This window comes from Heptranchias perlo, chromosome 1, assembly GCF_035084215.1.
Source record: "Heptranchias perlo isolate sHepPer1 chromosome 1, sHepPer1.hap1, whole genome shotgun sequence".
NCBI classification, from domain to species: Eukaryota; Metazoa; Chordata; class Chondrichthyes; order Hexanchiformes; family Hexanchidae; genus Heptranchias; species Heptranchias perlo.
In genome coordinates, this window is record NC_090325.1 from 76,677,448 (window position 1) to 76,705,226 (window position 27,779).

A 27,779-nucleotide genomic window follows, 5' to 3' on the forward strand; every position below is an offset into this window, starting at 1 on the left:
CCCCTGACACAGTACTGAAACGGCCCTTATCAAAGTCACAAATGACATCCTATGTGACTGTGACTATGGTAACTATCCCTCCTCATCCTACCCCAGAGGGCTGTGGATGCTCAGTCATTGAGCATATTCAAGACTCAGATTGATAGATTTTTGGACTCTAAGGGAATCGAGGGATATGGGGATCGGGTAGGAAAGTGGAGTTGAGGTCAAAGATCAATCATGATCTTATTGAGTGGCGGAACAGGCTCGAGGGGCCATATGGCCTGCTCCTATTTCCTATGTCCTTAATTCTTAACCTGTCTGCAGCCTTTGACACGGTTGACCACACTATCTTCCTCCAACGCCTCCTTCATCGTCCAGCTGGGTGGGACTGCGCTCGCCTGGTTCCATTCTTATCCATCCAGTCGCAGCCAGAGAATCACCTGTAGTGGCTTCTCTTCCTGCTCCCGCATCGTCACCTCTGGAGTCCCCCAAGGAATCTATCCTTGGCCCCCTCCTATTTCTCATCGACATGCTGATCCTCGGCAACATTATCCGAAAACGCAACATCATATTCCACATGTACGCTGATGACATCTAGCTCTACATCACTACCACCTCTCTCAACCACTGTCTCTCATTTGTCACGCTGCTTGTCCGATGAGCAAAAATTTTCTCCAACTAAATATTGGGAAGACTGAAGCCATTGTCTTTGGTCCCCACTGCAAACTCCGTTCCCTAGCCATCGACTCCATCTCTCTCCCTGGCCACACTCTGAGGCTGAACCAGACCGTTCACAACCTTGGCTTTCTATTTGACCCTAAGATGAGCTTCTGACCACATCACCAAGACTGCCTACTTCCACCTCAGTTACATCGCCTGTCTCAGCCCCTGCCTCAGCTCATCTGCTACTGAAACCCTCATCCATGCCTTTGTTTCGCCTCCCATCTTCCATCCTGCATGAACTTGAGTTCATCCAAAACTCTGCTGCCTGTATCCTAACTCGCACCAGGTCCCATTCACCCATCACCACTGTGCTCGCTGACCTACATTGGCTCAGGTCTGGGAGCGCCTCAGTTTTAAAATTCTCACCCTTGTTTTCAAATCCCTCCAAAGCCATGCCCCTCCCTATCTCTGTAACGTCCTCCAGCCCCACAACCCTCCGGATTCTCTGCCCTCCTCCAATTCTCGTCTCTTGCACCCCCCCGATTTTAATTGCTCCACCATTGGTGGCCATGCCTTCAGCTGCCTGGACCCTAAGCTCTGGAATTCCCTCCCTAAACCTCTCCGCCTCTCTACCCTCATTTAAGACACTCCTTAAAACCTACCACTTTGGCCAAGCTTTTGGTCACCTGTCCTAATATCTCCTTATGTGGCTCAGTATCAAATTTTGTTTGAAAATCGCTCCTGTGAAGCGCCTTGGGACCTTTTACAACATTAAAGGTGCTATATAAATACAAGTTGTTGTTGTTAATTGTACTTGGCTGTGAATCCAGTGTATTTATGCTTAGGATTGTTGTAAAAACATACTTTTAAAAAAAAATAGAAATGTTGGAGAAGAATTGTATTGAATGGAGTTGCAGTAGATTAACAGAATTTGTGTGTGGTTCCTTGTGACTTTGGCTTGTGTATCCTGCTTTATTTGAGAATTGTGACATATCTCCCTAAAAAAAAACACATGTACAGTTCAATATATACTCGCTTTTAAAATGTGAAGAGAGAAGTTTAGTCTGTTTTTTTTTTATTTAAGTTTTTGTAGAGGAAAATAAAATCTAAAATAATCCACAAAATTCTTTGCATTATTTGGATTTTTTTTAATCCCTGTACGGTTTAGCATGTTGTGCTTGTTGGATCTTCAAAGGAAATGCAAATTGAGTTAAATGTAGACTATAACTGAGATGCCCACACACAATCTCATCATAACATGGTTTATGTTTCTAATGTATATTAAGAAATGTTGTTGTATGATTCCAGTTAATCATACAAGGTCCTAGTGATTACATCCTTAGGTTCCAATACTGTCATCATTGTTTAATAATGACCAAGTCCTGGACATTAATTGGGGTTGGTATTGTAGTGAATCCATCTCAAATAATGGTATACAAACCTTATATTGCCTTTTTATGGAAAATGTGACTTGCCTGGTCATAACTTTTGAAAAAGAAAAACTTGCCAGGGCATTGATTTAACGTCGTCTCCAAAAGGTCTAGGTAAATACTGGGAGAAGAGGTGAACTCTGCATTGCCTCCCAAAAAAATGCATGGAGAACAGACATTTCATTAAATGTATTCCATACAAAAACATGTGGAGCAATTTCTCTCCTCGTGCCTGGTCCTCCACACTGCTCTGGTTATAAATTTAGCATAGAAAGTCTACAAATTAACACATGCCTTACTATTCCTAATTGTGTTGTTTCTACAGAGGGTGGTGGCCTAGTGGTGGATTAGTATTGTTGGCTCCAGTACAGTATGAAGAGCTGACGATGTCCCATATTGGCATTGCGATCTCATGACTGCCCCATATCATGCTCTTATGTGGTTATTAGTTTTCTTTGAACTATATTTGGTAATCAAAGCTAGTGTAATGGTCATTTTTCTCTTAAAGGAGTACAAAACATTACAAACCAGTACCATAAGTACCTTCATATTTTTAATGTTTAAAAATGCCCCATTTGCGAAGCATCTCTTTACACAATCATCTGCAACAACGGTAACATGAATGGATAGACTGGAGTAATGTAGGGTCAGGAAGATGTAACTGAAAATAAATAACAAGAAGAAAATCTTTCCACTTGATTTGCCGGCATGCTCTATTTTTACTTCATCAATGTTGGAAGATAGTGTTTCTGTTTGGAAGCTGGAAAACATGATCTTACCAGATATCCACCTTCTGGGTCAGTAGAGAATTATTACCATCCAGTCTCTCTGGCTCCTGATGAAAATGAAATTAAGGTTTTGCTTGAGTAAAAGTTGGTTTTGAACTTTTATGCTTATCAAGGTGAGGGAGTAATTGCTGAAGCACAGATGACCATTTCACTTTAGCAACGAGTGTCTGCATCAGCCACTTCCAGGAGAGATATGGCATGTGACAGTTGCAGCAATATGCTTTAACTTTACTGTGTAATGATCCTTTTTGACTGCATCCGTGTGAATTTATCAATTTACAACAGCAGCCAATCCTTATGGCTTCCTTCAGTGTCATTCTAAAATCTCAAAACATCTTTTGTGTTGATGAAAAAGTTTTCTTATGCACATCAACATCATTTAGGGGCTGATTTGACACTTCAGCACAATAAACCAATATGTGCCGGTAAGTAGTCGTGGACTTCACAGCAGGGGTCTAGTAAAACTGCAGCCTGATGCAAAGCCGCGTATAAAAAATGTCGAGGCTTGAACCTACTAAGAACTTTATATACCAGGGTATGGTAGCTGGACTATCAACCTGGAGATTGTGAAATTGAATTCAATAAATCTGGGAAATTTATAGCTGCAATCCAGCTGATTCACTAATGTCCTTCAGGGAAGGGAGCTGCCAACGCAACCTGGTCTTACCTACTTGTAACATCAGTCCTAAACTACACTGCTCACTCTTAATGCCCACAGGGCAACCAGGATAGGCAATAAATACTGCCTTGCCAGAGTTGCCCACAACTCAAGAATATTTTTTTAAAAATTCTAAATGTTTTCAGTGTTTTTAATGTTGAAGAGTTGATGCTTCGATTTTTATAATGTTTAAGAATTAAACTGGGCCTGCAGTGGAGCACTATTACAGGTGTTATTTTGTCACTGAGCTCACTGCTGCTGGCAGAATAACTTGGATCTGTCAGCTGTACATCATAGAACAACTGCATTCTTAGAATGAGATGTCTGCCTTAAATCATGGGTAGTTTTGTGCTGTGACTTGACATCCAATAAAAGGCTACCTAAACTCATTTCATATTGGCACATTTTAGCTATCAGAGTTTGAATAGGAGTTTTATTCCATCAACCAGAGTTGAATTCAGATACAGGTCCTAAAAAAAAAATTGTATTCTCATCTTGAGCAAGAGGTTAGGAGTGGCTAGGTCACAGACATTTCTATGAGTGCACTTAATGTCAGTTTATAAGCAGCCAACAAGAAATGGACATAAGACCTGCTCAAAACCAGTTTAAATTTGTTCATTGAGGGCAATTCTTATTGAAGGTAAAGCCCCTTGAACCCTGGGTTTCTTAAAAAGACCTACATCAGTCAGCAATGTAAGACTTGCATTGTCACAATTTTTCTATTTCATAAAATATTAAAGAACCTATGTATAATGACTGTCTTTGAGACTAGCTAATACACGTTTACAAGTTTCTTAATTTATGTAAGACGGATCTTATTTGTCTGTTACAGCCAAGTGAGTCTCCATATAGGTTGCTTGTCGGAGGTTTCTCATTATTCTTAAGGAAAGAAGTAGCTTGTACTGTAGTTCTCTTGCGAGACCAAATAAAATGCACTGATTTTGTGACTCATGGTAATTTCTGCTACGACATAGCTCAAGCTCTTTCAAAAGAAGGTGCTTTGCTTCTCGGGGGGGAATCTATATGTAGTTTTCAAAGCTCCAACTGTAATCATTTGTATTTGTTGAAATAAAAAGGGTGCTTTTTTATTCTTACATTTTTCAAACATTTACCAGGACACAGAATTTCCAGGTGTCGTAGCACGACCAATCGGAGAATTCCGAAGCAATGCAGACTACCAGTACCAATTATTGCGCTGTAATGTAGATTTATTGAAGATTATACAGTTGGGGCTGACATTTGTAAATGAACAGGGCGAGTACCCTCCGGGCACCTCCACGTGGCAATTCAACTTCAAATTTAATCTTACGTAAGTACACCTAAGGATCTGTTATTTGCTGCATAGACTGGTTTGTCCAACTGTTGAAGGCAATTTTGTTAGTGTCCATTTATTATTTTCTGATGCACAGTACAATATTATTTGGTCCCTATGTAAAGCAGAACATTTTCCAAGATAGATTTTCAAGTTAAAATAATTCCGAGTATGAATGTGACTCATAAAACGGTGTGTAGATTTCTGAAAAGTCATAGGCGTTCACTCTGGACAGTTTGGAGGAGGTTGGAGGCAACAGGCAGAGGAATGTTCACTAAGGCTAAGTCTTGGCTTGGAGTTTGGCACTGCCGACAGTCAAAGTCATGAACAGGCAGTGGCCAGGAGGCTCACACTGGGATCGAGACTTAAGTTGAGGCCAGATCACTGGGTTGGTATGTGGGTGGTAGGACATGGTGTGGAGAGTGCAGGCTGAAACTGCTATGGGTTGAGGTTTGATGAGATAGTAGGGTACCACAGCCATCATGGAGGTGCTGGTAATGCAGTGTCACCTAGTTGACATGGATTGATTAGCAATGCTGACGGGACCTTGCAAGCATGCACTTGCAGTCGTACAATCTTACAGACATATTTTAATATAGGTTGATTACAAGTTTTTTGTTGTACTTATTTCAGACATGACTGCATTTAGGAAATTTATAAGTATTTCATATTAACTCAGTAACTTTATCAAAGACTGGAAATAGTTTGCCTTTACAATAAGAGAAAAGTTACTGCAGTTGAAAATTCACTTTACTTAGTATGGTAACAATTAATAAAGAAATGTTCTGGGAATTGTTGTGTATGATGTATAAATTCATAAATACCCCTTGAGAAGGATGCACTCTGAAAGATCATTAAATTTGTAAAGTCTTTCAAAGGACTCCTAAGAAATCGGGTCAAGATTTGCAGACCTATAAGTTGTTTGCTTCTAAAAGTTCAGTTGGAACTTGTTCTTGAATTTTAATCATGGAGCGTCCCAGAAGGCGGTTGTGGAAAAATATGTACACCAGAATATCTCACTTTAAGAAGATCAGTAACCAGTTGGTTGTCGTCCATGTGCTTCAGACCACTTCGGTAAAGCAGGATTCTCCTATATATAAGCATTTTGGTTAGTGTTAAATTCATGAAATTCCCTTCAACAGGTAGAAAATAAATGAATAGATCAAAGTTGTGATTGTGAGCAAAAAAAAAATTTTGTCCTAATTTAAACGTTTTGAAAAGTATGCAATTTGACCGTAAAAGTGTGTTACACAATGCAACTTTGAACTAAATGCATTACACCACTGTTTTTATATGGATTGTATTATAACAGGTACCCTTGCTTACGTTTTGTTTTTCTGTTTAAATTTTTCCTTTTTATTTTAGAGAGGATATGTATGCTCAAGACTCAATAGAGCTTCTTACAACTTCTGGCATCCAGTTTAAAAAACATGAGGAGGAGGGGATTGAAACAATGTATTTTGCAGAACTCCTTATGACATCTGGTGTAGTATTATGTGAAGGGGTCAAGTGGCTTTCATTCCATAGGTGAGTAACCAGTACACATCGTTCACCACCGTTTGAAAAATCAAGATTTCTATTCCGATAACCATCAGGAGCATTAAAAATGGAGGTTTAGCTGAGAGAGTTAGGGTGCAAGAGAGTTGAGCTTTAGGGAGCCAAATGGGCTTTTCTCATCACAGACTATTCTTATATTCTTATTTCTTTTGTGATGTGTGATGGCAGTGTATTATCAATCTTTCTCTTGCTGTATTATGTGCATTTGAGATCACATAATAAAACAAATGGATTAATTAACAAGTATTGGTGCAGGAACAGAGAGGCCTGGGGGTTCACATACACAAATCTTTGAAGGTGGCAAGATAAGTTGATAAGGCTGTTTTTTTTAAAAAGCATACGGGATCCTGGGCTTTATAAATAGAATAGAGTACAAAAGCAAAAGTTATAAATCACTGGTTAAGCCTCAGTCAGAGTATTTTGTCCAATTCTGGGCATCCTGTTTTAGGAAGGATGTCAAGACCTTGAAGAGGGTGCAGAGGAGATTTATGAGAATGGTACTAGGGGTGAGGGACTTCAGTTATTTGGAGAGACTAGAGAAGCTAGGATGTTCTTCTTGGGGCAGAGAAGGTTAAGAGGAGATTCAACAGAGGTGTTAAAACCATTCATAATTTTGAATAGAGTAGATAGGTAGAAACTGTTTCCACTGACAAGCGGGTCAGTTTTCAGAGGACACCGATTTAAAATAATTAGCCTGGGGGGAGATGACAAGAAATTTTTGAGTGCAGCAATTTGTTATGATCTGGAATGCATTACCTGAAAGGGTGATGGAAGCAGATCCAATAGTAACTTTCAACGGGGAATTGGATGCATACTTGAAAAGGAAAAAAATGCAGGATTATGGGCAAGGAGCAGGGGAGTGGGACTAAATGGATAGCTTTCAAAGAGCTGACACAGGCACAATGGGCCAAATGGCCTCCTTCTGTGCTATATGATTCTATGAAATGATACTCAAAATCATGAGATGGGAAGTAAGGTTTGTGGAGAGGAAGTTTGCATCAGATGCAAGATTTTTAATATGTTGACCTCCTATGGTGTAGGTGAGTCAAATGGTATGTTGTTTTATACGTACAGGAGTGTTATACCGTGTAATGTCCATTATATTATTCTGTGGCTAAATTGAAACTGTCAGTTTAAGGCTAGAAAATTTAACAATTGTTAAGTAAACACAGCTTTAGGCCAATTGGAGATTAATTGTTTTTTGTGCTGGATCTGTGGAAATTGGAAAACACCTTTTTAAATTTCAGATTAAAGGTCAGAAGCATTCAGCATTAAATGACTGGCTGGCTTTCTTAAATGGTAGTGTTTGTTCATTTCCTGTTTACACATGTACTTCCTGTTCACACTTTGTTGCACTTAATTACAGGCAATTTATTCTAGGCAATTTTTTTTGTAGCTGATTGGATTGTTAGAGGATGCATTTATTATGATTAGATGTTCTATATCCCTCAGAATCAATAAGGTTCTTAAAATGTTAGTCAAACGTACGCAGGTTTATTAAGTATGTAGTACTTGCAATAATTAAACATACACTTAATCATATAGTACTTACAATCACATCTAATGGTTGGGGACTCAGACGCATTACTGTTCTGAGCCCAGTATTCAGATTGATCGAACCCTTCAAATCAATATTCTTGTTACAATTCGCCACTTTTTATACCTTTCTCTTACCCCTGTTACGTGACCATCAGTAATCTCCATATTACCTAATTATATCATGTTAAAAACAACTCCGAATAAGGAGAAACAAATAGGAACCTACACCTTATCGATAACTCAGTCAATAAGTTAACCCCCCCTACTAACTGGCTCCTTTTCCGTTGCACTCATGATATTAGTATACCTCCTTATTTTGTTTCCACATATTCCTTTCCAGTTACAATTAATTGCTGTTTGACCAAGTGAAACTGTTAACTATAAGTCTGTCTTTGATTCTGTACCCCCTAATCACTAACCTGGTCATCACATCCTACAGAGACCTTAATTAAAAAGATAATGTTTTACGCAGATGTTTTCTTTTGCAGGATTAACTAGTGTTCTTGCAACTACAGATCAGTGCTACAGTTCTCTCAAACTTGAGATCAACACACATTGGCATGTTCCCAATGAACTTATCCCATTAAGCAGGTGATTACTTCATATTAAAAACCAGCCGGTGCTGTAAGTGTCAGTCCCAATTCAAAAGTTCAGTGGTCACCATCTTAGAATTGCTGTGTAGTTGTACAATTCTAACATCAATTAGTTATTTAAGACATTGCAGTTTTAGAATCATACTTCCCTACTTAACAAATAATGGTTAAAAATTAACATAACTACAATATTAAATCACTGCAAGCCAATAGCAGACTTCTGCTGTTACTCTGATTAACCCTTTCCTTATAGAATTATCTGCAAATTTCTTCCAACAGTTGTATATTTTTTTTAAAAATTAGTCATTTGAAATGTTCAGGGAAAGAAATAAACGGAGAATACCTCACTAGCATGCGTCTGAATGTCTGTAGACCCTGATTTTTAAAATAACCTTAGCAATCACTTGTTTTTGCCAGACATTTCATTCTGGGTTCTGACTTGCAGGCTGAAAGGCAATTAAACTTTGACCTCACCTGCACAATTTCATCATCAAACAATTAAATTCTGATCTGTTTACTTAATTAAACTTGTGGCCTTAAAGGGACACTGCTTCACTTAGCATTGTCAAACACTGCATCATCTGATGTTACACTCCTGTCTTTACAAAATAGTGAATGGTCCAACTTATTTTGGAGGTTCACTTATATACTCTCTCTTCAGCAACTAATATGTCTCAACAAGCAAATATTAATTTAATCCATTTTTAACCATTGGTGGTCATCTTCCAAAATTCTATAGACTCTGGAACAGTTTCTACAGATTGGAGGGTGGCAAATATAACCCCACTATTTAAAAAAGGAGGGAGAGAAAAAACGGGGAATTACAGACCGGTTAACCTAACATCAGTAGTGGGGAAAATGCTAGAGTCTATTATAAAAGATGTGATAACAGAACATTTGGAAGGCATTAACGGGATTAGACAAAGTCAGCATGGGTTTATGAAAGGGAAATTATGCTTAACAAATCAACTGGAGTTTTTTGAGGAGGTAACTAGTAGAATAGATAGGGGAGAACCAGTGGATGTGGTGTATTTGGATTTTCAGAAGGCTTTTGATAAGGTCCCACATGAGGTTAGTGTGCAAAATTAAAGCACATGGGATTGGGGGGAATATACTGGCATGGATTGAGAATTGGTTGACAGACAGGAAACAGAGAGTAGGAATAAACGGGTCTTTTTCCTGGTGGCAGGCAGTGACTGTTGGGGTACCGCAGGGATCAGTGCTTGGGCCCCATCTTGTCACAATATATGTCACTGATTTGGATGAGGGAACTAAATGTAACATTTCCAAGTTTGCAGATGACACAAAGCTGGGGTGGAATGTGAGCTGTGAGGAGGATGTAAAGAGGCTGCAATGTGATTTAGACAAGTTGGGTGAGTGGGCATGAAAATGGCAGATGCAGTATAACGTGGATAAATGTGAGGTTATCCACTTTGGTTGTAAAAACAGAAAGGCAGATTATTATCTGAATGGTGATGGATTGGGAAAAGGGGAGGTGCAACGAGACCTGGGTGTCCTTGTACACCATTCGCTGAAAGCGAGCATTCAGGTGCAGCAAGCAGTTAGGAAGGCGAATGGTATGTTGGCCTTCATTGCAACAGGATTTGAGTACAGGAGCAGGGATGTCTTACTGCAGTTGTACGGTGCCTTGGTGAGACAGGCGTATTGTGTGCAGTTTTGGTCTCCTTATCTGAGGAAGGATATCCTTGCCATGGAGGGAGTGCAACAAAGGTTTACCAGACTGATTCCTGGGATGGCAGGACTGACGTATGAAGAGAGATTGGGTCGACTAGGCCTATATTCACTAGAGTTTAGAAGAATGAGAGGTGATTTCATTGAAACATGTAAAATTCTAACAGGACTAGACAGACTAGATGCAGGAAGGATGTTCCCGACGGCTGGGGAGTCCAGAACCAGGGGTCACAGTCTCAGGATACGGGGTATGTCATTTAGAACCGAGATGAGGAGAAATTTCTTCACTCAGAGGGTGGTGAACCTGTGGAATTCTCTACCACAGAAGGCAGCTGAGGCCAAGTCATTAAATATATTCAAGAAGGAGATAGATATATTTCTTAATGCTAAAGGGATCAAGGGATATGGGAAAAAGCAGGAACAGGGTACTGAGTTAGACGATCAGCCATGATCATTTTGAATGGTGGAGCAGGCCCGACGGGCCGAATGGCCTACTCTTGCTCCTATTTTCTATGTTTCTAATTGTTGAATTTGCATATACCTATCACATTTGGCACTTTATAGGTTTCTGTAAAGTTTGCAGTGTTCTCACCAGGCTTAGATTTATTATTCATGCCAATATGCTGTAGGAAAAATAACACCAATCAAAAATGTTAAGAGTATGAAGTTTAATAAGTGGAGTGTTTTTGAACTTGGCAAATGTAACAGTGGATACATGGGAATTGAATTGGGCAGTATGTTTAAACTCAACAAAGGTGTTTAAGGAGAAATAATATTTCAATGGGTAGCTTGGCAATATATAATTAAGAGTCAGCATTTTTAATCCTAACTTTAAAACTTTTTTTGGAGTAGATGGGCACTAGTAGACTAGATGAACTATCTCTAGGAATTATGCAAAACTGGGCAAATATGGGGCTAAAGAGGCATGTTTGAGAGGAAAGGATTATTTTGAGATTCTAGCTAGTAGTAATGCAATGGCAAATTCTAGGGCCAATATATGTGTGGTTTCTCTCAACTCTATTTGCAAGGCAGCTACTTGAAATTGTTGTCATCATCTGACTGTTCAACTGACACGTGTTTTGGTGCTGTTGGGATCATGGAAATAGGCTATAAAATTCAGTTGGTGCAGTTGCATCACTGTTTTCCATGCAGAGCAAAGAACCCTGTGCCCACAGAAGAGTAGTCCTAATGTCAGAACTTAAAGAGCCACATAGTATTTACTCAGGGAATCTTAAAAGCAAAGGTCGCCTGCTGTTCTATTCATTGGGCAGGATTTTCTCATTAGAGGACATTGCAAGTTTTGTCCGGTCAGGATTTATTTATTCCTTAATATGAGGTAGAATTCCCTTCGCATTGTGGAGGACTTCATGGATAGTTTTGGATGTTACAGGTTGTAGTGGATACTCTGCACCTAGGAGTAAAGTGTACCATTCAAATTAGTCTGATCTTTCATGCTCAGTTTTGTCATTTGAATCTTCTCAAAGACTTGCAGATGAGCTATGGGGAGGGGAAGAACTGTAATACCATTCTATAGACTCATGATGCTCAATTTTATTGATTGCATATGTGTGATAATTATTGTGAATTGTAGGAATATAAAATATATGGGATTGAGATTTTAATTGATTTTAGATTGCAATGTCAGGATTGCATTATCCCATAATTCCTGAGATTGACCTTGGGTGAGAACAGTAGTGCAGTACCAACAGCAACTGTTTGTGCATCAAAATTTATGAATGGCTGTAGCATTCAAGAGACATGCAGCATAGTCCAATATTGTTACATAATAACTTTTATTTCGGAAAAGGGGGGGAAGCATATTCATCCTCTCCCTTTCCTGGGCTATCTAGACGTGTGTGGGAGGGCAACTTACACTACTGATGATCTGAAACCAGCTTTAACTGATGCACAAAATAAACCCACAACCGTCGCTGTAGCGGAGGGCAGGAACTTGCTACGTGGAAAATTGCAGCTGTCATTCAGTGTCTGTAGATCGCAACATTGTTAGTGCGTGAAGGTTAACATTGAAGATAAGATTTTGGTAATTGAAGTGTGGTTATTTCATTACAGTGGGTATGATTTTGGCTACTTGATCAAAATACTCACTAATTCCAACTTACCTGAAGAAGAACCAGACTTCTTTGAGATTCTACGGTTGTTCTTCCCTGTAATTTATGATGTGAAGTACCTCATGAAAAGCTGCAAAAATCTCAAGGTATTGCTGTAATTTATCTAAAACGGAACCATGAAAATATTTTTTATATTTAAAGGTTTTCAATACAGCAGAAATATTAGTATTTGTGTTTATGAAATTTGGTTTTGTGGGGATGGGGGGGTTTGAAGGCCATGACCAGTGAGGAATAAATTTACAAATAAATATATACTGAGAAGTGCACATGGCCAAGCTTATTCAGCGTTGAATTCGTTGCTCTGTCTGGCACCGCAAATGCCCTTGCTGCTAAAATAGAGTGTTCTCCAATAATTTTGTAAAAGTAGAACCTGTGAATGCATCTCTCTCAATTAAAAAAAATATTTTAAACTCGGGGATTCAATGCAATAGAGAGTATGTTTACACTTGTCACATTTCCAAGCTTGTTTCAGCCATGTGAACTTTTAGCACCAGAAACTTAAAGATTGAACTAGAGTGAACACTTGACAAAATTTTAAAGCTGAAGTAAAAAGAAAAAAGCTACAAATTTTGGAAATCTAAAATAAAACCAGAAAATTCTAGAAATACAACATATCTGACGGCATCTAATTAGAGAAAGGTCTACAGATAACATTAATCCAACTTTTTTTCAGATGCTGACAAACCTGTATATTTTCAACACTTTTTGTTTTTAATTGCTGCTAATAGTCAAAAGAATCCTGAGAGTTTTAGTATCCGGGAGTAGAGTTTCTGCTAAGGGCGATATCTTGAAATTGCGCTGGATAGGTTACAGTTCAAGTTTCTGCTAAAATTCATTTGCATAATCACAAACATAATCTTCCATAAACCAGCACAATCAGGCAGCGTAATAGAACGCAATTGTTTCTTTATTTCTTTCCATTAAAAAGTATCCCTTGATGTATTTAAAAGTGGTAACCTGGTGCAGTTTTATTAATATAGCTGAAAATAGGTTTATCAGCAAAAATGAGCACATTTAATGGTGTCCAGTCCTCCACCTTTGAGTGACCTGATTTAAAATCACTGAAAATGACTTTAAAAAAGCTGTACTGAACCATTTAATAGTTTCATTGGTGTGCACTGGTCGGTTTCTTTTAAAACGTGCCTGTGCGCCTAAGAAAATGAACACAATTTGAAGAGCCTTCCCTAACCAGTGCAATCGGTAGAATCTCGCAATTTCAACCTGGGATTATGGTCAGTTTTGTGGACGGGATCTGATCTGGGCAAATTGAATCTTGAACCAACGTAAAAGATAGCAGAAAACACGAGCGTAAGTAGTTTTGGGCGTAACTCATGTTTAAAATTTCCAGATCTTTTGCACTGGTTCGGCTGATTCCAGATTGCGGATTGCGCTGATATTAGTAGCGTAAATGTGCGGAAACTCTACCCCCTGGAATATACGTGTACTGCCTTAAGTAAGAACATAAGCTTCAGTAATCTTTAATATGGAAAACTGACCTGGCTAATGAGTGAGAGTGGACAATTAATGGAATCATATTTTTGTTTATAATGATAGCTAGTGTCAAAGGGTTAGCTGCTCTAAGTAAATATTCTAGAAAGGATTTCACTCCAGATCTCCCTTTTGACATTTTTGAGAGGACAATATTTTTCTGAAACATTGTGGCCCACTGCCACTATACTATTTAGGTTGGTGTTAATGATTTACTGCACTGTCATTATGTGTCATTTTATTATAAAACTGATCGCAAAGAATAACCTTTAACTTTTATGCAGGAACATATTTTAAACTTTTAGAAAAATTGGATTTATAATTTATTTTGTAAACGTATTTTTCTTTACACTTTTCCCCCAAAGCCCCCCCTCCTCGTATGCCTTCTGTGGCCCAATGGATACAAATTTATAAAAATTATAACACCATTCTAATAGCCTGGATTAGGTAAATCTGCCACGGTGCCATTTTAAGAATTTTCTATTACTGATGGTCAGTTTAGATAGAATATTTGAATGCCTGTGCAGCAAATTCCTGAGTGCAATTATTTATCATTTCCCCCCATCTCGCTTTTTAAATAATGTCTATTATATAAATAAAAAATATCTAAATGAGATTTGTGTTTGTGCAGGGTGGCTTGCAGGAAGTAGCTGAACAGTTGGAGTTGGAGCGAATTGGGCCACAGCACCAAGCAGGTTCAGACTCACTATTAACAGGAATGGCCTTTTTCAAAATGCGAGAGGTATGCATATCAACTAAAACCATTTAAAAGCTATATCTTTGAGTCCTTTTGTAGTAGTGGCCCAGAATTTGCTGTATCCGGTCAATGAATGGTGCCCGCTATTAGCTAGACTTGCCCTTGCTTGTTTAACCTCCATTATATTTTGCACTGCAAGTTGCTGGAAGTGGGAGATAGAAACGGCGCAGTGCCTTCTACAGGGCATCTGAGATCTGAATGAACAGGGCAAGCAACGGCGTATCTCCTGAACCAATCAGATTGAAAGATTGTGAAATTAACAGCGCAAGGACTGAGAAGGAAGTGTAAGTTTGAATGGTGACTTCAATGTCAAATCAGGTACAGAAAGAGGGAAAGAAAGATTGGATTAAAAGAGAAAGAAAAAGCTTTTTAAAAAAATTAATTTGTTTTTAAAATCTCCAACAACAATTAAAACCTGAAGGAATAAGACACCCACACTTGTAATAGTTACTTTTCTGTGTCATAGAGGTTGACTGGCAGTAATTAACACTTATCACATTGTTAAACGGGTACTTGGACTTGAAATGGCTTGACTTAACTTTCTGTGGCGAGTTTAGTTCGTATCTACTCTGCAAATAAATGTACTTCATGCCGTTCAATGCATTTGCATTGTGAGGCAGACAGCAAGAACCTGTTTTCACGAAGCTAGCGATGGAGCGGCACATCTCGGACAGCAACTTTTGGATTTCCATGTTTAACCACACATCTGCCCTCGCCCGAAGTTGCTGTATGATTTCCGCATAAATAACGGTGAGCGCCATTAGCCTCACTGTTATTTTGGCAGCAAATTCTGGTCCATTATTTTTAAGGACTAGACATATCATCTGTTTATGAGTGGGTAAAATCTGTCTCATCCAGTATTGTCTCCAAGTAGCAACATTTAGTGTTTACTGGTGCATTTAATGATAAGATGTTATTTAAAGAAAGAAAAAGAACTTGTAGTACCTTTCATGTCCTCAGGACGTCTCAAAATACCTCATAACCACTGTATCACTTTTGAAGTTTAGTCACTTGTTTTGTAGACAAACATGGCAGCCAAGTTGCACATAGCAAGATCCCACAAATGGCAATGAGATGATTGACCTGTTAATTTGTTTTGATGGCAATTATTGAGGCATTAATATTGGCAGGGTCAATCGGAAACCCTCCCTGCTCCTCTTCGGAAAAAAATGTCATGGGATCGTTTACGTCCACCCGAACATGCAGACTGGGCCTCGGTTTATTATCTCACCTGAAAGATGATACCTTTGACAATACAGTACTCCCTCAGTACTGCACTAAAGTGTCAGCCTAGATTATGTGCTCAAATTGTGGAGTGTGCCTTGAAACCATGACCTTCTAACTCAGGCAAGTAGGGATAAGAAAAAAAAAGCCATTCAGTTAATTTTGTTGTTTAAGCCCTCACTCAGAATGACAGAGGTCATTTTCTGATAATTCCTGGTTTAGAACCAAACCCATATCCCTCTACTCACTGGATAATTTATTTCATTTTTAAATACTTCAACACAAGTCAACACTTACTGTGCTAGATGGTTGTCTATTCCATAAATTAACACATCTCTCCTTCACTTAGAATCCTGTAGGCTGTTTTTTTTTGTTCTGTGACCTTGTGGTATTCCAAAATGGTGCCAGTTCATGGGAAGAACGTTCTGCATGTAGAAGTCTAACATTTTTCCTTGAATATTTTATGTGGGCTGTTTATTTACTATAATTCAACAGCTGCTAAGCCTAATGATTTATAAATTTGAGGCAAAAAGATGAATTGGCCTTGAAGATTACAATTCACCCTCATGTGCATTCCTTGTTTGTTTTAACTGAAATCATAGTGATTGTGTTAAAGTCAGGGTTATTGCCTTGAATGGTCCTCAGATTTGAGAAGTACAATCCAGAATTGATGGAAAACTGACCATAAAGTATCAATATACATTCTATATTTTATTTCTACTTTCAGTAAAAATAATACATAAATACTTGCATTTGTAGTGTCCTGTTATTTAATGCATGTCCTTTATGCTATGACAGTTTGGAATCAAATTTTTAGTGCCTCAATTGATACCTTGTAGTCCTGCCAAAAATGTTTACATATGTAAACATAATTCTTTCCAAATGTACACCCCTTGGATAAATAGTATTTATGCTCAATGCAATTGTAAAATCTGACATGGTCTATGAAAAAATAATGCTTCAGCAAGAATTGTTTGAAAAAGGCCACAAATATTTCCCAATTGTTTATTAGTCATATAGTTTAGAAAATAGTGCTTTATTTTTACATTAGTAGCCTTTAAATACATGGACGTTGATATATGATGAGTACAGAAAGTTCTTCAAAGATAAAAAGAAAAACTGAATGCTGGGATATCCAAAATAAAAACAGAACATTCTGGTAATACGTAGCAGATCTGTCTGCACCGGAAAAGAGAAAATACAGGCTTACGTTTTGGCTGGAGACCTTTTGTTCTGATCATTTGGGCTAAGAAGGCAGATAGAAATATGGTGGTGAATGAACCATTTTCCACGTTCGGCACTGTAAAATGTTGAAACTTTTGGGAACACAACAAATTTACAAGAATTTCAACCAAATTAAATAAAAGGCTAGATGAAACTTGGGTTTTAATATACTTCAAGACAATTGTGACCAGTATCTTCTCTCAGATGAAGGTAAGGGTGCTAAGTAACATAAATCTGAGTCATTTCCACCAAGTCCTTGTAGCAGGAGTCCTCAGCACGAAGCTGCCAATAATCTGATACAAATTGTCAATTTTATTCAGAGGTTGCGGATGGGTGGGAAATAGAAATTTCTAAAAAGTAGATAAATTGGTGCCTTCATTAACCAGATGATGCACTGAGCTGCATTCCTGTAGTCCCAAATGCATAAAAGGCGTAAATGGCCTTACTTTGTATCTTCCCCTCTGGGTGCTCGAACGAAAAATGTAACTTTTGTTGTAATAGTATAATGTTCATACATAACCACGGAAACTGTTCTCCACACCTGTAGGAAAACGGTGTATTCTTTTGAGCAAGTTGTCTCCATGCCCAAATGCTGAAGTCCGTTTGATGGCATTACGATTTGCGTAGACAAATGTATTGGCTTTCAGTTAGGATATCTACATATGTAGGTGAATATAACTCTCATTTGAATAATGAGTATTGCACCTGAAGGTGAATAATATACCTCTGCACAAATGGCCACCTTTTCAAACGTGCACACAATACACTCAAAATTGTCATTTTCTAGACAATTTCACATTTTTGTTTAACAGTAAGTTGAACTGAACTAATTCTACAAAAGTTGTCAACAGCAACAGATGTGTTTTTGCAAAGCAATTAGTTGAATTTTCAGCTAATTTAACAATAAAATTATATGTTTTTGATTGAAACAAAATATATTTTGGACTTTGCTCAGTTGCCATTATAGAATATAAGTGGAAATACAGAATTAGTCACTCAGACAACTGCTAAAAGTACAGAAAATAATTGCTGAAAGTCTCTGCCAAAATAGATGTATGCAATCTATTCTTGGTGACTAAGTTTTATGATTGCCCTAATTACTTTTAGGGCAAAATATGTAAAAGTCAATATCAGAATTGCATTTTAGATTATTAATTTTTTTTGGTCATAGCTACTTACTATAACTTTCAGAACCTAACATGAATCAATCATACAAACCCATTACTTCTACGTAATTGATTTTCAGTAGTGCTCTTTGCAACCTAACTGTCCACAAACCTTTTCCACTCTAGCTTTTGGAATTCTGGGCTGTCTTTCATAGTTCAATTCCACAATTTGGCATCTTATGATTTAACTCTTGGACTGATAGCAGGTTCTGTAAATATCTGCCTCCTTGGGCCATCTGGGTTTGTAAGTTCTTAACTCGGGCACTGTAATGCTGAAACAAAATCTAATAAAGCTACTATAATGTCAGTTATACTGTAATTACTCGACTACAAATACTAATTTTTTTAACTTTTAATTTTTCTTTTACTTTGCTGCCTGTCTTCTGCTTGACTCCCTATTTTATAGGTGGAAGTAACTTCTTTTTTAAGAAGTGGGTTTCAGTTGCCCTTTAGGAAACTTATTAAGCCAATCAAAAGCCAGAACAATGGTGATTGATGAGGTCTGATCAGGTCAATCAGAACAGGAAATGGCTGAACGATTAAACGCATTGATCCTCAAAACGATAGTCAATTTGGCTGTAGTGCACCAAAGGTTAAGTTGCTGAATTTTGAGATTAAGAAAGCCAGCGTGTTTGGACTAGAAGAATCTTTTACCTTGTGTAGTGATTGCTATGATTTTTGATTTTTTTTTTGATTTTTTTCCTCCAGATGTTCTTTGAGGATCACATTGATGATGCCAAATACTGTGGCCATCTGTATGGTCTTGGCTCAGGCTCGTCATATGTTCAGAATGGCACGGGGAATGCATATGAAGAAGAAGCCAATAAACAGCAGCCTTGACCTGAAATGGGGAGATTAATTTTTTGGGCCACATATACTGGATCTAAATTTTTATCTGTGTCTGAATTGCTCAGACATTCAGGTTTCCTTCCTTTCCCTGTTCTTTTTGTTCACTAGATTTGTGCCAACATCTTGGTCATTCTGGCCATGGTAAGGAAACTCCATGTAAGTATAATTTGGCCAGTTAGTTCCATTGCAGACATTTTTTTATGAAAGGTTGCTGAAGAAAGCAGGAAGAATAACCACCTGGATGAATTTTCAAGTAGTTATTTTCCCCTCTTCTTCCTAAAAGCATGCAATAAGTATCAACTGGTTATTTACCATTCCTATCTAATATGTGGCACTTAAAAATAAAAAAAGAACAGGAATTTTAGCTATTCAGGATTGTGGACCATCGAATTTGCACTTTAGAGAGTGACTGGTTCCTCTATTTTATGGGAATTTTGCTGCTTCTTGTTCTCACAAGTGAGATAAGAAAGCCCAGAAACTTGAACTACTTCACACCATTGGGTTACTGTTTGTGGATTTTCCGTGCCTGCTGGCTTAGTGTGACAGCATCTCCACTACTGGTTTGTGGTAACAAACAATATTACTGAAGCTCTTGTATTTGCTGCAGTTAAAGAAGAAGGTCTGTAAGTGTTGCCTTACAACATTTCCTTTTAACATCTGTTTCTTCTGGGAGTGTCTCCCATACACACAGTTCTAACATATCGGAAGTGCAGCTAGCTGAACCAAAACCAGCATCTCAAACATTTAGTGCTGCAGCTACTACATCTGTTTGTACATTCTGAACTGCATTGTTGTAATAAAATAAAACTTGAATGAGTTTAATTTCAGTTTTAAAAAAAACTTACCATTTATACTTATCACACCTCAGCACTGATGTCATTAGTGCCAGATTATGTATGTGATGCAATATTGTTTATGGCAATGTGAGCCTTTTTTCAACTGAAGAATGTTCTAAGATTTTTGAAAGCTCTGCTTTATTACAAAAGATATATTTTCATTCTCAGTGGCAGTAATTAATTACAACAGTGCAGGAGCATCTCAGTTACTCCAAAGCTAGGCTTCCTCCAAAGTTATAGCAGAAAAAGTTTAAAAAGGCACTGTCCAATTTACATGGAATTTTTAACTTCACTAAGGTTTTCTTTGATCAAATCCTTTTTCAAAGCAAAGTAGTACTTTTGTCATTTAATCACATTTTAATCAGTGTTTTTATTTTCAACTCTCCTCCTTGCCAACCTAGTGGGGAAACAGGCTTGAATTCCTCTTCTGCTCACGGCAGTGTTGTTCCTGTAGATCAACTGGCAGGAAGCACACATTCCCAAGAAGAGGGAAAACAGCCAGGGTTTTCCTGTGGTGGAATACCACATCCTGTGGCCTAGCTGAGAACTGGTAAAATCATTTTAAGTGGTTTGGGTTGCTGGTCTGCAGAGGTTCAAACCCTTGATTATGGAGAGGTCGACAGATGTTTCTCTACTAGTATGTTGCCAGGCCAGACATACATTGTAAAAATTGGATTGTAATGCTGTTCGAGCTTTCAAAGTGGCTGTTACTACACAACAACCTGGATTAATGAAAATTCATACTCGACACTTTAGTACTACTGTTTTATTTAACATTTTACTTCTGTAGGATCAAAAAAGGTGAAATTTTAAAAATCTTTGAAAAGGCAGACTTTGTCTTTTTACTATATTGCAATTCCATGAGTAGCATTATGTAGGTATTTCAACTGAGAGTGATGCTGGTTTTGATGCAGCATGACTTGCTATGCAACCCCTTTAGTACATTATATATGAGCTGTAAACACCATGTAATATATTGTTGAGTCTTATGCATTGTATTCTGCATGCATCTAGTGCAGCTGTGCAGGAAGACCTTTAGTGAATAGCTGGTACTTGCCTGAAACCATCAAATGCATGTTGCAGAATTCAGTCCTTATTAGATTTCAAGGAGCTTAGCAAAAGGTCAAAATCCCCAGACCAATGTGACTACAATGTAATTAATGTGTTCTGTTCTTTCATTAAGTTACAGAACTGTAACTTAATGGACCTTTTTTAAAGAAATTATGTGAAAAACAAGGTATTATTTGTTTTTAAACCTTTTTGTAAATAAAGGCTTCAAATTTGTTTCTTACTTACATAAGGTATGGTTGCTTGTTTTATTAGCTCAAGATATCCATCACTTTTTACATTGTTCATTAGAATTAAACAAATCCTATTGTTTCCACAGTCTGACCAGCAAACCTGCACTGCAAATTGTTTTATTCATATTTACAATAAAGTTGCAGAAATAATTTTTGTTTTTTCCAGTTGAAGCCCAGTAAAATAGTGACTTGAAAGGTGACGCCTTTCACCTTCTCCACCTGTCATTGGCTCTGCAATCCAAGATAGAATAATTGTAATCAAAAGCAAAATTATGCTAGAATTGGAAATTGATATTTTGATTTATCCTTTAAATGCATTAAGCTTCAGGTACATCATCCAACAGAGGAAAACTGCCAGACAGTTTCTTGTTTAATATTTTTGTTTAACCTACAAGACTACGGGCCAAGAGCTGGGAAATGGGATCAAGCTGGATAGCTCTTTTTCAGCCAGCACAGACACGATGGGCCGAGTGGCCTCCTTCTGTTCTGTAAATTTCTGTGATTTATCTCAATTTAGCCTCTGGTAAGAACCTTAATCTGAAGTCTGTCTTTGGGTCGTTTTATTTCCTCCTGTCATCAGCTCCACAGTCGGCTTGTATTCCTGGAACCCTGGCAAATGAGGGTGGGTGTGTACCGAGTGCATTGACTAAAATTTATCCAACAGAAAAAGGAGTAGATTTAGTCTGGATGACTCAGCTGTTGATTCAACAAACTACAGTTGATATTCTTGATCTGGGCCGACAGTCCATTTGAATTGTGCTCCATAACCTCACTTGGTTTCAAATGTCTGATTAGTTAGTAGAGTAAACCTGCTTCTGTAAGGAAAACAGTTGGGAGCAGACTGGAGAACCACTACAAAAATCTCAAACAATCCCATATATGGCCTCCAGTGAATAGTTTGAAACTGCAAAATAACATTCTAGTTAGGTTGAAAAAATAAGATCTGGGCAGGGAAACCAATTAAGTAGTTGAAAAATAGCCTAATCGTTGAGATACTCAGCATGATGGTGACTACCTGTCACAAGCCCACCCTCCAATGAGTCATCAATTGACCAGTAGGGAGGAAAATCTGACGTTATGGATGGAATTTCTTGTACTGAATTCTGAGGTAAGACGCTGCTGGGAAAAGTCACTATCTTTGTTTCCAGGAAATGTTTTTCCTCTAAGTGAGATTTTATTAGGTCAGATATATTCAGCAGTGTTGGCTTTAGAGGGCGCCACTTTAATAAAGTATAAAGCCTTTGAAAACATTGTTTTTAAGGCCAGAAAAATGAAGGGTTTTACTGTTATTATATTGCCCCTAAAAAGAGTGAAGGATTTTCAAACAATCCTGGAGCTATGGTTATTGAATAATTTTTTGGAAGAATTATTTACAGATAGAAATATTACTGGGGCTATATGTTCAGGACACATCTGGTGGCATACTTTTTACAGGAGGAACATCTGCTTATTAGAAATACTTGAGGTTTAATGTAATGTGAGTAAACTACTGATGTCTAGTTCCTATTGGCTTGACATCAGCATTTAGAGTTTTCTGGAAGACTTGTCAAGTCAGGGCCTTCATTTGTTTGGAGCACCCAGATTGCTTGTCAGATTCTTTAAGGAATCTGCAAAATCAGAGTCCAACAGATCCTGAACTGGAAAGATGTTTCTCATAAATTGAAACTGAACACATGAATATTCTGGAAAGGTTGTAATTATCTCAAAACACCTGGTGTTGCCTCATTATCACTGATTTGCTTCAAGACCATTAAAAACTTTCTACAGATCCTCAACCTTCTCAGTGGACTGCAGGAACCTGCAATTTGTAGGTCCTAGAGTTCGTGCCATATTTTTGGTGCTGGACACTGCCCTTTTTTTTAAAAAAGCCATCGGATTTTTCATTCTCACTTCTGCCAAACTTGAACTGTCCACCCAAGTGTGGTTGTGCATATTTAACTGAAACAGTAATGATGCGGTGACATCATATATCACATTTTCCATCATTAATGCCTCAGTTATGCTGGACATTAATTGTGTGTGTGTAAAAATTGGTATCTAGCATTGCTAGGTGCTAAGTTGAAGGTGGAAGTGACTCAAGAGCCAAAGCAGGTACAGTTTTTTTTTAATAAAGCCTAGCATCCTTATTCCTGATTTTTTTTTTCAGTGCTAATGACTGCTTCAGTGTCTACCTTGTCACCCTCTGCTGGGGGGGGGTTTGTATTTTTTCCCCCTTCCCCATTTTAAAAGAGACTCCCTGTATCTTTTTTGCAGGAGGAGGAACAGACGGAGGATAGGCTGGTTAGGTATTCACCCCCGGTACCCTCAATTCAGAATATATAGCCAAGGCACGCCTACTTCCAGCTTCTTCAGAAGTGGTATTTGAGGAAGCAGTGCTTGACGAGGGAAACCAGCAATGATATATGCTGATCTGCAGCCCACCTCCATTGTATGCACCGCACTGCCAGTGACTTGTGAAGATTATCACCGCCCTGGGTATGTATGTTTTGGCTTTGACCCAAACTGCCTCGGGAGACATATTAGCTATGTACATACGTATTGTTTGGTGGAGTGAGACAGTTCATCACTTTTCTCATCAACAACCAGCACCAGCATGAAAGGGCACTGCAGTTTTACATGGATTGTACTCCCCTTCATCAGTCCCATCTCCTACGTCGATAGGAATGGATGTCCAGCTGGTCTGTACCCACCACCACCACCAACAACATAACAACAATAACAACTTGCATTTATATAGTGCCTTTAATGTAGTAAAATGTCCCAAGGTGCTTCACAGGAACATTATCAGACAAAATTTGACTCCAAGCCACATAAGGAGATATTAGGACAGGTGACCAAAAGCTTGGTCAAAGAGAGAGGTTTAAGGAATATCTTAAAGGAGGAGAGGTGGGAATTCCAGAGCTTCATGATACAGGTAAATTCTCACTTTCCTGGCAGCTGCCATGATTCTTTCATTTTGAAGCAGTCTACTGTTTCCACCAGAAAGGCAAGTGTCTTGCTCCTGGGACATCAAAGCTACACACTGCAGCAATGTCTGATGACACCTGTGCGTTTTCCTAGGACACCAGTTGAATTATAATACGGTCCATGCTGTGACATAGCACACTCTAGGTGCTTGGATCAACTTGGGGATATTTTGGGCTATAGTTTAGCATCTAGAGGATAATAGTGCTGTGCTGCATACTGCACCACTTTGCCTTACAACAAGGTGCCCTCAAGGAGGAAGGTTTCCATGGCAGTTGGGAGATCAGGCAGATGAGCAGAAGCAATATGAAGATGAAGCAGAGCACAGCCTGTTACTGGCTGCAAGACATATTTGCGACTATGTGAAATGGGAGCCATTCTCTTAACTACAATATCTGCCCACTGCAGCAACAGTTAAGCCTATATTTCTTCATCTCCTTTCCCTTCCCACCACAAAGTATGTATACAACCACTTTTCTGCACACATCAACTCACACAGCCCCCATTCATGTTGCCTCACCAAAGCCACTTCAAGACTTTGCCAAGAACAATGTCTGCATGCATGTCAGCTTTAATGCATCCATACTTTTAATCAACCAACCCCCCCCCCCCCCCCTAAACTGCGAGTGTGGCTACCATTGCCTTCTAATGTGCTTGCTTGGTGCCAGAGTGATGTGTGACCTATCATACTTAAGCTTCTCCCAGGTGCTAGCTAAGAAGCAACAGTGAAAGAGATGGCTGGCTGTTGTGTTCCTCTTGGAGCTTCTTGGACTGAAGTGGTCCTTGTCTCAAGGCAGCTAAGTCTTGCTGCAGGCTGCACTTCTTGCGCTGCTGTCTAAGCAACTTTGCCCCACTTGCTTCCTTTCACCTATGCCAGCAGCTGACTGAGCTGGTGGAAGGGTTTGTATATGCTGCTATTCTAAAAGGCAGCTCCAACATATGAGTGAATTTCTGCTATATCACTGGAACTGGGCACTGGCTCTGCATAGCTACTGATCTGTGATGAAACAGCCCTGATGGGTACAATCAGATTAGGGAAGACCTGATAGATGGTTGTTTGTGACTCTTCAAAGCTGGAAGTGACAGCCCTCTCCAGCCTGGTGCCCCAGGCCTCAATAGCAGTAATCTCAGCATTGTTGCCAGAAGCTAAGACTGTTCTTAAGTCCTCTGTGGTGTGGTCTCAGCTGCAGATTGGTCTGGAGTTGCCACATGTTCCAAGATGAACTGCAGCGCTCCAATTTCAACTGTCGTGGACTCCTCAAATTGACCTTCCATCTGCTGTACATTTGGGGAGACTGTCTCCAGTGGTTTCAGGTACATGATACTCTGCAAGCATCTATCTTTCAAAAGTAGAACCTGTGACATCTGGGTCCCGGGGCTCTTCAGCACATTATTTTGTGAACTCCCATTTGGCTCACTTTCTAACACCCCTTGCGTGGATATCTTTGGGCTGCTGCTTTGCTGGGTGAGGGTAAATGACAGTGTATGCAATGCTGTACTGGTATAGCCACAAGCAGAGAGCCTGGATGATCTGCATCTGCTTCTTTTTGTTATGTGACATATACAAGAGAAGAAAGGTTAGAATGGATTGAGGAGGAACAGAGTTCACATGTGACTTTCAGCAGAAGGACTTATGTGAGGGCGTCATAATGTACTTTGCTGACAGCTTATGTATGGTCCTATAGCACGAGAAGGAAGAGAAGCTGAGTGTTATGATGAACCTACAGCAGGCAGATTCTCTCCAACTTCCCCATCTCTGACTGCCTCTTCAGTCTGCCTACCCAGCAGTTCCAAGGCTTCCTTCTCATTGGCAATAACAGACCAAAGGTTGGGGACTACAACCTATGGTCAAGCTACTACCCTCGAGTTGCTATGATATGCAGTTATACCCTGTTGTCAGCAGGAAGCCTTTAATGGGGATAATGACTGGTACATGAAACATGCTGTGTGAGGTTTTTGGTGTGGTCCATGCCTGTAAGACTTTGAGGGAAGGAACGCTTGCAGATGAACGTTGGTGGTATAAAGAGCTCTGTGATCCCTCTTAGACATTACTGAAAAGCTCTTGAAGCAGTTCAGTATTCAGTACAGTGAAGGAAAGATAGTTGTACATGGTAAGCATGCTTAGTACAGTGCATTCTTGGAGGGTGGTTGACTCCTTTTACCATACTTGATAAAGTTATTAAACTTACTGCATCACTGAGTTGCCATACTTGGAGATGACACTTACTGCCATGGTCACGTGCTTTCACTGAGCAACAGCCTTCCTTCTTAGTCTTATTTGAATCAGCAGTATCTGAATGCATGCCTCTGAAAACTCTGTGCTCTGCAGTTGGCCTTTCAGACATTGCCCACCAATTTGTAAGCCTGCTTTCAATCCCAATGACCTTCTGATGATGCTTGGCCCTTTATGCTGCTGTAAGTATTTAAATCTGGCAGCACCATGCTATATGTTATCCCCATCGCCCCCCCCCCACCCCACCCCGGCCTCCAGAGGTGAATTTGGGGGGGGTGGGTACAGAATGACAGTTGGAGGAGGGAATTTTTCTGGGAGCCGGTTTGTATTATTTAAATTAAGCTGAGCCTAGAAAATTCATTGGTGTCAGTGCTTGTTTGGGCAGGCAAAGTCCTGCCCTGCCTCTAAAATCTAGGCTATTACATATTCCTCCAGGGAGGTACTCTAGACAGTTTGGCACTTTAGCCTGATGTTGTACATTGTTGCTGTGATTGATTATATATATATATATATACACACACATACATACCCCATAGTGCTTTACTCACATTAGAGAAGGGTAGGGGCTTGCCACAACAGAGGATACACCTGTTTGCTGTCGGCAGTGATTGGGTCTAACATTGGGAGGCAGATCACAGCCTTTGAGACATTTCACACTACTGTTCAGTCTCTCCGGCATTCATCAGTCAGTGAGGGGTGGAATTTGTAGAGGGGGGTGCAGTACTTTTGGTATATGACTTTGAGTTGATTTAACGCATGTGGCAGTTTTGAGGGTCTGTCTCCACACATCACCCCATTCCTTCTCAATTATCTGGCAGCCAAGGTACTATTGACTACTATATTAGCATGCATTAAATAGCTTGTTTTATTGCCAAACAAAATTAGTAAAGGCATGGTACAAAGCACACAAAAGGAAAGTTTTTTTAAAAATACATGAAGCAAGAACTGCACATACACCAGTGGTCACAATCAAAACAAACATGTCTTTATGTTGGTTGAGTCGTTTCCAGCATTACAGAGCATGGCAGACAGCACATCAACTCCCATGTATAATATGTTTTGTAATAATACAAATGCATACACAAAATACTTCATTAAAATGCATTTTAACAACAAAATGCCACAGCTTACACTGATTGCAAAAAACAATCAAAACAGTGCAACACTTTTCATTAACATACAAAATTTCTGACAATAACAAAGCTTTTTACCAAAAAAAAGAAATTGAACTGGCTGAAATAATGGATACCAACATGCTCAATTATTCTTCACTGCTCTGTTTTATTCTCCTTTCAGAAGGGAGCTGTCTTACAAATTAGATTAGAAAAGGAAAGTGTTACAAAATAACATGACTCTTTAGTATTAAGTACATTGTCCCAGTACTTTCTAGGTAC

The 27,779-nt window shown here is 39.0% G+C and overlaps 1 protein-coding gene across 2 annotated transcripts in view; it reads left to right on the forward strand.

The window, feature by feature from the left end:
* cnot7 (CCR4-NOT transcription complex, subunit 7) overlaps positions 1-21,187 on the forward strand; it is a 32,359-nt gene extending 11,172 nt beyond the window's left edge. For both annotated transcript variants that reach the window (XM_067986981.1, XM_067986991.1), the window contains exons 3-7: positions 4,637-4,830; positions 6,199-6,360; positions 12,285-12,429; positions 14,463-14,573; positions 18,911-21,187. In XM_067986981.1, the coding sequence (XP_067843082.1) occupies positions 4,637-4,830; positions 6,199-6,360; positions 12,285-12,429; positions 14,463-14,573; positions 18,911-19,042 (744 nt within the window). In that variant the 3' untranslated portion in view covers positions 19,043-21,187. The remainder of the gene's footprint in view (positions 1-4,636; positions 4,831-6,198; positions 6,361-12,284; positions 12,430-14,462; positions 14,574-18,910) is intronic.
* Positions 21,188-27,779: the final 6,592 nt, after the last annotated feature.